Source organism: Ips typographus, linkage group LG2 (genome assembly GCF_016097725.1).
Source record: "Ips typographus isolate SLU linkage group LG2, UJ_Ityp_2.0, whole genome shotgun sequence".
NCBI lineage: Eukaryota > Metazoa > Arthropoda > Insecta > Coleoptera > Curculionidae > Ips > Ips typographus.
This window is the reverse complement of record NC_138423.1, coordinates 13,239,408-13,248,577: the sequence shown is the minus strand read 5'-3', so window position 1 is coordinate 13,248,577 and position 9,170 is coordinate 13,239,408. Positions and strand designations below refer to the sequence as shown.

The window sequence follows — 9,170 nt, the reverse complement described above, 5'->3', positions numbered from 1 at the left end:
CACAACACTAGGCAACCAACAAAACTGATACCCGCAATACTTTTTGAATTCAAGCTATTTTTGGAAATCCCAGCATCTAGAAATAGCCTCCGCTCCAAAGTCACCGCTGTGAAAATAGATTTTGTTTCTTTTACGTCTCAAAACGCTCGTGTGGCGTTCCAAATTCGTTTATTTAGAAAGTATTGCATTATAGGTGAAAGTGTAGAAAAATGGCAGAGGTAAAGTATTCAGTAAAATGTGCTTTTAAAGTTGTTAATAAATTTAAAATGGTTTTTAGCAAGCAACTGAACAGGCTCCCAATAAAGAGTTTGAAAAAGCTCTCAGGGTAAGTGAATCCATTTTCTTTCTATACATATCTAATTTCATTCTACTTTCAGCTGAAAGATTTGGAAATAGCCAATTTAAAGGAGAAACTAGAATTAATGGAAATGGAAGTGGCGGAGGCACAGAAAGTAAAAGCACAAAAAAATAAGCAAACTGAAGAAGTGCAGGCGTTAAAAATCCAATCCGAGGGTATTCTAACCAAGGCAAAAGCAATGATTTTTGAGAATACCAAAGTGATCAAAAATCAGGAATTACAAATCGAAGCTCTAGGCCAACAGAACGAAAGCCTCAGAGACGTGGTAAACATTACCAAAGACTTACTAGAAATTCGAAACCTCGAAGTGAAACAACTCGAAGACAAAATCAACGTAATGGATAACAAAGTCAAAGCAGAGAAAGAGCGACAAGATTTATTGCACAGGAAATTGGAGACTATGATTCGGCATAACGGTGAACTGAAAAGGGAGTACGAAACTCAGTTGTGTTTGTTTAATGCCTTGCGTGATCAGTACCACGAGAAAAGATTGGCTGAAGGAATTGTGAACGATTTAAGGCAGGAAGCTGCAGAAATTAGGGCTGCACAGCAAAACGGGGAATCCAGCTCCAATCAGGAAAACGTGACAGAAGAAGTTACAGAAAAAGCGCCTGAAACAAGCACAAATGAATCTAATACCGCTCCAAACGAGGAAAAACCTGCTGAAACACCGGAAAAACAAGATTAAGAACTAGTTTGAGTATGTATTGCCAAATTTTTATAGTTGGTAGTAAATAAGAATTGGTATTGTATTCTTTTTTTATAACGATTTTTTACTACCTAGTTTTGTCAATGTGTCTTAATTGTTGTTTTTATATTTATTTTATTTTGTTACAATAATCAAATGTTTAATACAAATTGTAGTTATTATTAAAAAAAAAATTTCGCTGACAAGGAATTACTGTAGAATGTATAGCCATACTCGGTTTTAAAAGTATCACATTCTTGTTGACTTGACTTACAAATAAAAAATAGAGTTGTTTAAATTGCTTGTTTATTTCATATTATTTAAATACTTAGTACAGTTTTATGGTTGTATTTGTTGTTGTAACTATTTAAAGTTTGACAACAAATACAAGGTTTTGAAAACAAAAGCTATTGCGGTTCCATACATATTTGGGAATAGTATATTATATTACAGGCACGAAATGTTATCGACCTACCGGTCTTTCTGCCAATGTTACAGAAACAAAGCCTAATGTATCTACATAAATATTTGTTTAATAAAAAAAAATAATATTTTACAAAGAAAAGGTTAAAATTAATAGTTAGTCCGTTTTTTTTAGGTAAAATGTTCCAACAGAGTGTATTGAGGAAAGGCGTAGCGAGATTGTCTATTTGGTCTTGTGAGGGAGATGGGGTTTATAATTGTCCAGTTGTGGGGGTTGCCTTTCCATTTTGCCTCTAGTTTCGTTAATCGTTCTGTTATTTTTGTCCGTTCGTAGAGTAATTCGTTGGTTGGGGTTATGTAGCGGGTTTTGAGGATGTCTAATCTTGGTTACTAGTCTAAGTGCAATTTGTTCTGTAGTTTGATGTGTTTTTTTGTTTTGCTGGTCGCATTAACTCTTAGTATGTGTCCGTAGTCGAGTAGAGGTCTGCAAATAGATATGTATATTTTAGTTGCAGTTTTTGTGCTTATACCTCTGTTCTTGTACGTCAGGGCTCTGAAATGTTTAGTTCGTTCGTAATAATTTCAGTTCTCACATTTTGTGCATGTTTTGTAAATTTGAGTTTTTGGTCAAGTGTTATCCCTAAGTATTTTATTTCTGGGCTTGGTGTAGTTACATTACCGTCTGTTGTTATTGTAGGAGAGTTGTCTTTTATTTTGTGATTTGGTAAGAGTAGTTGGTTTTTCGTGGGGTTTGGTGTTAATCTCCATTTGTAGAACCATGCCGTCGTGTGGTCTCTTAATGTTAGTCTCTAAATGTTATTTATTGTACGATGTTTGCTTGCAGGAGTTTATAAGATATTTTTTCTGCGAATGACTGCAAAGAAGCTACTTTCCGCACACTTTTACATATGCAAAATAGCATTTTCCTTACTATGTCATTTCCTTACTATTTTAAGTTTTAACCGTAGGAAATAAAAATTTTAAAATACTGTTAGAAAATAGGCTATCTTACTTAATCAATTTTGTTCAAATAATAATGACTTACGGTACTTAATTTTGAGATACACTGTAGAGGGTGTGATATATACAAGGTGTCTCACAGAGAACTATATCGCCGTCAATATTGTCAACATTACAAAAGATCTCTTTTTTAAAATTACTTTTGGTACCATTTCACTATTTTAAATGAGCCACTCCTAAATTATTATATGTTTCGTTGCTCCGAGCAATTTTAAGTGTTTCATGTATCATAACGTTTATCTACATTTAACTGTTTTTGAGATATTGATTTTTGAAAAATTACATTTTAACACTTTGAAGCTTTTAGTCAGATGAAGATAGAGCAAAACGGTTTGCGTGTTCCTATCTTTTTGAGATCTATGAACCAGTAAAATTTGTGATTTTAAACCACTCTTATTAAAACCAACCTGTATGTTTATATATTTGTTAAAGTAAGGTTTATACAATTTTAATCAATAAAATTGAATGCAACCGTGATGGCGTGTTTAATAAGCCGTAGTAATAATACAATTTACAGTAATTCTGGTATAATTTAAAAATTACATTTCCTATTGACAGGCATTTTTGAGGTGTCCTTCTATTTTGATGTAACATGCAATGATTTCATAGTTTTTTCCTACTGATAGCGCCGTAGTTATTTGTACTAAGTAATATTCTCCTTATCAAAAATCTAGGCTAATAACAAGGTGAAACAAATTATGATTTACAATACCAGGTGATATTTGTTTACCTTGGATAAAATGTTTATTTTGTACAGCTTTACTGTTTTTAACATTAAACGCTCATTATTGTCAACAGTAGTATGATTGTCATAGTTCTATTGTTTTTTCTAGGGGTGCAAAGTAAGTATAGTTTTTTAAAAAGTTTTACTTACACCTGAAAACTTTTAGGTTCTGTTTGTTCTAGCCCTAATACAAATTCGACTTCACTTAATGCCAGAATAGTGGGTGGTAAACCTGGAAAAATCCGGGATTACGTATATCTGGTGGCAATGCTGCAAAATGGAAGACATGTGTGTGGTGCTTCTATATTGAGCACACAATTTGTTTTAACCGCTGCTCATTGCACTCATAGGTAATTTATTTTTGTTAAAAATATAATATAGTGAATTTCAAGGCAAAATTTTTAGGCTAAGTGCTTCGCAGATACAGTTTAGAGCTGGATCAACAGCGAGATCTGCAGGTGGCCAGATAGTAAAATCCACAGCAATTTATCAACATCCTAAATACAATGCCGAGTCTTTTGATTACGACGTTTCGGTTGTGAAAGTTTATCCTGAGTTTACGTTTGGTTTGAAAACTGGAAGCATTACCATTGCAACAAACCAAGCACAAGAAGGTGAGATTTTATTGTAAAGTATTAATTAAAACAGTAAAATTTAACTCTAAGGAGCGTTGGCAACCACAAGTGGTTGGGGGGTGACGACAGAAAACAGCCGGAAAGCACCTAGAAATTTACGATTTGTTCAGGTAATAAGTTACTTATTTATTTCAACGCATAAAGTGTGTTTTTTGCTTTAGGTTCCGATTGTAAGCAAAGTTCAATGTAGTAATCTGTATGGTAAAGGGATTGAAATCACTAATCGTATGATTTGTGCAGGTGAGAACGTTTAAGCCGAAAATAGAAGACATTTTTGAGCAGCTAAAACACGTATAATTTATTTGGTTATCAAAGGTATAGGGTACAGTTGTAGCAAAAAAATTATACATGACTAATACATGACTGGAATTGCCAAATCTTTAGGTTTTTGGCATTGGTGGCATGTTTTGGTTGATTAATTAGCATCAGGAACAATCATTGTAAAGAGAGTTAAATAAACATAACAGTTACAGGAAACTTTTTTCCTAATTTGCCACAAACTGGTATTTTTTTGGGTTCTTTAGAAGGTTTTCAACTTTATAAGATTGGTAATGCATTAATGCATCTGAATTGGAGTATTTTTCGTTAAGAAATTATGCATCACTGATGCATTCTGAAGATTGTCTAAAGTCTAAACCAGAACTAACGCAATTTTAAAATTATGACATTGTTTAAGGTGCTTTTTAACGAACATATTCAGAAAAACTGTAAGTTTAATAATTTTTTGTTGAGTTTTGAGAGTATTTAATATATTGTATTTTTTGCACCACCAAGAAAACTTGAAAACAAATAGTAGCACTTCTGAACCTGTCAAGTCTCGGGTTAAAAACTAGGAAAGACTTGAAAATGCGGTGTGGTGCAGCTTTTCTCTTTTTTTCATAAATCAAAACCAATTTGGAAGTCGAATATAAGGTTGTCACTAAATTCTCCCGTTTAGGCCGTTTAACACGACTCTACACCTCTAAAAACAAACGAAATGTATAACAAACGTTTAATCTGTGTCATACATCATTAATTTGGAATAAAAATGGCTTTCAGAATTTGATATGAAAAACCAATGACCACATTTAAAAAAATGAGGTTGATGATAGTTCCACAAAGACGTCGGAATGAAAAACTGATAATGCCACTTTAAAGTGCTGTGGGTTTGAAAATATCTCCAAAACCTAAAAATATTTCAATGTTTTCTAAATGTCATTTTATTAATGCCATGATTACGCAACTTTTCTCCCGTTTAACCAAATCTGTATCTTAACCGCACTGTATATTTACATTTTATATCAGATTATTTACCAGAGTGAAGTACTTACGGAAAGGATCAAAAACCTTATCCAAATTTAATAATCAAAGAAAAAAATGTTCTCTCAAACCATGTCCGAAGATTTAGTTTGAATAGAAATGATTTCTTTGTGTTCTGTAAGTTTGTTGTATTTCACTCAGAGGCATCGGAATTACTCAAAAAAAGTAATTAAATTATATACAGTTTTTTTTTAAACAAAATTCAGTAGATAAACTACTCGAATTAATGCAACCACTCACAAAGTGGTTAACTACTTCAAAAAGTGTAATAATGTAATAATTTAATTATTGGCAAATGACAATAATTATTGTCTGATGTGTATATGTCAACAATAACAAACATTCTCTTGACATCAATTAATTGACAGAAACAAACATATTCTAACTACCAACATTATAAAGTATGGTGAGAGTAAACTGTGTTCAATACTCTACTTACGTATATTCGAAGATATTTACCAAAAATACGTAGAGGGATATAAGTGAACCATCAGGACACTTTGTGCCCATTGAACATTCGTAAGTAAATATCGCCCTTCTGAGGTCCTTAAGGACAAACCGTCTCTGTAAGGTTTTGGTAGAGAATTGAACTAGGATACTTACAAATACAGGGTGTCCCACGACGAAAGACATCGATTGATATTAGAAAAAGTATAAATAGGAGAGTTTTGAAAATTTGGCAGGATACTGATGTGGGCATGCCCAATCCAACTAAAATATTTTCAAGATGGTTGCACTTCCGTTTATACCAGAAGTCGATCACAACTTTCTTATTTTAAATAGAACACCCTATATATTATTACATATTTGGATTCCTCACAAAATTCTGACCAACTTTTGTATAGAATACCCTATGCCTATCTCTAGCCGTTTTCGAAATATTTGATGTTTTTCCAAAAAAGTGACAGTTGCAACGCTGAACATATTTTTGTACTATGTTAAAACCGTATTTCATTTTGCAATGAAACTTTGGGTTATTGTAAATAAAGGATCGTTTTATTAAACTGAGGGTGCGTAATGACTCATTTGTATACAGGGTCGTCAAAAAAAAATCATAAACTTGCCACTAAAAAAAATGAAAAATCTCAAGTTTTTTAAATAGAAACCCACATTTTTTATGACGGAATCATTTTGAGCATTAAAAATTACTATAAGTTTCAATTTACTTGCCTATACCTAAATCCAACCCATTTGGTTTTATTTGAGAATAAACATTTTTTTATTAGGCTGCATGGTTGGGATTAGCTGGTACTCTAGTTGATCATGCTTTTGACACACGGTGATATTGGAGACCTGCAAAGCATGTTAATAACACTAGTTTTGAGTGTTTTGACAACTGCAAATATGCAGTCGCGGTTACGTTATTCAAACCAAGATTACTGAAATCTGTTTATTATTTACGGAGAATGTGATAAAGTTGTGAGTAGAACATGTGAGGTATTTGCCGCTCGTTATCATCTTGAAAATATTTTAGTTGGATTGGGCATGCCCACATCAGTATACTGCCAAATTTTCAAAACTCTCCTATTTATACTTTTTCCAATATCAATCGATGTCTTTCGTCGTGGGACACCCTGTATAATAAACACAGTTTAAGGCACATGAAACTTAATTAGAACAAAAATAAACCGTATTCCTTTCATTTGAAACAAAGTAGTTGAATTACTCTGAAAGTAACTGATTTACTTTAAAGTAGTTCAACTATTCAAAAGACTGTAACATCAATTATTACGAATTGCAAGTAGAAAAAGTTATTGCATTTTAGTTTTTATTTTTAAGTCTGACGTGATTAACAACATTGCAATAAACCAGTTGTCAGGATCGTAATGCAATTAGATTTAGTTTTAACCCAATCAATTTGGGAAATAATATTACCATATCGAAAAGAAACCAACCACTTCAGCAATTGAGTTTCTTTTTTTACTACTGATATGATTAATAATATTGTAGACCAGTTACCAGAGCCGACACTTTTTGTACAGTCAACGATGTTTTCTATATCATTTGGACCAGGTTTTACGTTTTGAAAAATATGTTAATTTTAATCCAAATGCAACTTTAAAAATGGCTGTTTTAGAGGAAAGGGTCTTGAAAATGATAACAGAGTGAAGCTTTTCCTACAAAATTCATGTAAAAAAATTATGAAAATTTCGTCTTTGGTAAGGTTTTTTAAAATCATTTTTATTATGTGTTAGTGTTAGGTTCTTGAGAAAGTGTACACAACTTCAGCAACATTGAGATGCTAAAAAGCCTTACTTGACATTAAAAGATGAATTTCACTTTCTTATTGCACTTTAATTTGTTTAACAAAATACTTAAAACTTGCTAAATTGAACTTATTTTAGGATATCGTGAAGGAGGCAAAGATTCGTGTTCTGGTGACTCTGGAGGACCTTTAACATTAGACGGTAAACTAATAGGTGTGGTGTCTTGGGGTTATGGATGCGCTCGTAAATCATCTCCAGGAGTTTATACGAATTTAAATAACAGTGAAATAAGATCGTTTATTAATAAAATTGCTGCAGTATAGCCATTTTGTCATTTTATTGTATAAATCAACGATTAAGATGTGAAATCGTAGGAGATACGTATGAATGAATGGCTGTTGTAACTTAACAGTTACGAAAAGCTAGTTTACTATTATCAATAAAGCTGATAATGTATGTCGAGTTCTCAATTCAACCAGGTGTTGACACGATTGTGACATTTTTTTTGTTGCACCGGTTTGGAATTTGCATAAATAATCGGAAAAGCCTTGCGACCTTTTATGCACTAGATAAAACAACCTTAGTAAGATATGCATCAATTCGTTTTTGGTTTGGGTGATGTAAGACTTTATATCTACTAATGTGCCAGTGAACTTATATTATACGGGGTAAATTAAATAATTTAAAAATTGAATAAATAAGCAAAAAACCAGTTTAGCACAACTACTAAAAGTTCTAAACGATGCTGGGAAACAAGAAATTAAAATAGTGGACAAGTTTAGGACACTACAACACCCAACTCCTAAGAAAACATTTCAAAGTAAGTCTCCAAAAAAATTATTAAACCTGAAGAGTATTTGAAGAAACATTTTGAACTCGATATAACTGATATGATATGATTATAATAACAAGGTATGAGGATGGATGTATCTGCCTGAAGATTCACAAACCGGCACAACCTTAATCAGTTGAGTTGCATCAGAGTAACAACGTGGAAACTGGAACAGCCAGACGATTTAAAGAAAATGATGGAGGAGGATGAGAAGTGGGGTTGTAACAACGTTTCAGTGCTATGAAACATGAAGTGTTCATTCGAGATGCAGTTAGCTCAAGAAAATCTTTGTCAGTACCGCCAATTTGTATTTGTGATATGTTCAAAATGATAATGATGCAAAAATTCATGGAAACTGGTTCAGTGACAAACAAAAAACATCAACCTGAAAGACAAATTATTAATGAACCAATTGAAGTTGCTGTTTTGGGACACGTTGCAATGGATAATAATCAGCCTTTAAATCAAATTTCCCATGCATCGGGTGTGTCGACAAGCAGTGTATGGATAATTTAAAAAAAACACAATTTTCGTCCATACAAAGTAAAATTGGTTCAGGAATTAAACGAAGATGACTATGATAGAAGACTACAATTTTGTGAAATTATGTCTACTAATCTGACAAACAACGTGAACTTGTTGTACAATATTTGCTTCAGTGATGAGTGTATGTTTTTTTTTAATGGAGAAGTGAACAGGCATAACTGTAGGTATTGGTCAGACACGAATCCACATTGGTTTAGGGAAACCCATACCCAATATCCAGAAAAACTTAATGTTTGGGCAGGTATTTTAGCAGACCACATCGTTGGTCCGTTTTTTATTGACGGTAATTTGAATGGTGCTACTTATCTTGCGCTTCTTGACACCACTGTTGATCCGTCCATAACAGAGCTACTAGAAAATTATGAAAATTTATTTGAAAATCAACTAATTTTCCAACAAGACGGTTCACCTCCACACTATTCACTTCCCGTTCGAGAA

At 32.8% G+C, this 9,170-nt stretch overlaps 2 protein-coding genes across 3 annotated transcripts; both read left to right on the top strand.

The window, feature by feature from the left end:
* The first annotated feature begins 80 nt into the window (after positions 1–80).
* Positions 81–1,344, top strand: LOC145723988 (uncharacterized). Its single transcript, XM_081972045.1, has 3 exons — positions 81–218; positions 278–325; positions 378–1,344. Exons 1-3 carry the CDS (start codon positions 210–212, stop codon positions 1,044–1,046), a joined length of 726 nt encoding a protein of 241 aa, XP_081828171.1. The 5' UTR covers positions 81–209; the 3' UTR covers positions 1,047–1,344.
* Positions 1,345–2,647: 1,303 nt separating this feature from the next.
* LOC145723986 (trypsin-1-like) lies at positions 2,648–7,680 on the top strand. 2 transcript variants are annotated; one of them, XM_081972043.1, is made up of 6 exons: positions 2,648–3,331; positions 3,380–3,563; positions 3,619–3,827; positions 3,879–3,958; positions 4,010–4,088; positions 7,493–7,680. In XM_081972043.1, exons 1-6 carry the CDS (start codon positions 3,292–3,294, stop codon positions 7,675–7,677), a joined length of 777 nt encoding a protein of 258 aa, XP_081828169.1. In that variant the 5' UTR covers positions 2,648–3,291; the 3' UTR covers positions 7,678–7,680. The 2 variants fall into 2 exon arrangements, with proteins under 2 accessions (XP_081828169.1, XP_081828170.1); XM_081972044.1 differs by having other exon boundaries at positions 2,649–3,331; positions 3,396–3,563.
* The last annotated feature ends 1,490 nt before the right edge of the window (positions 7,681–9,170 follow it).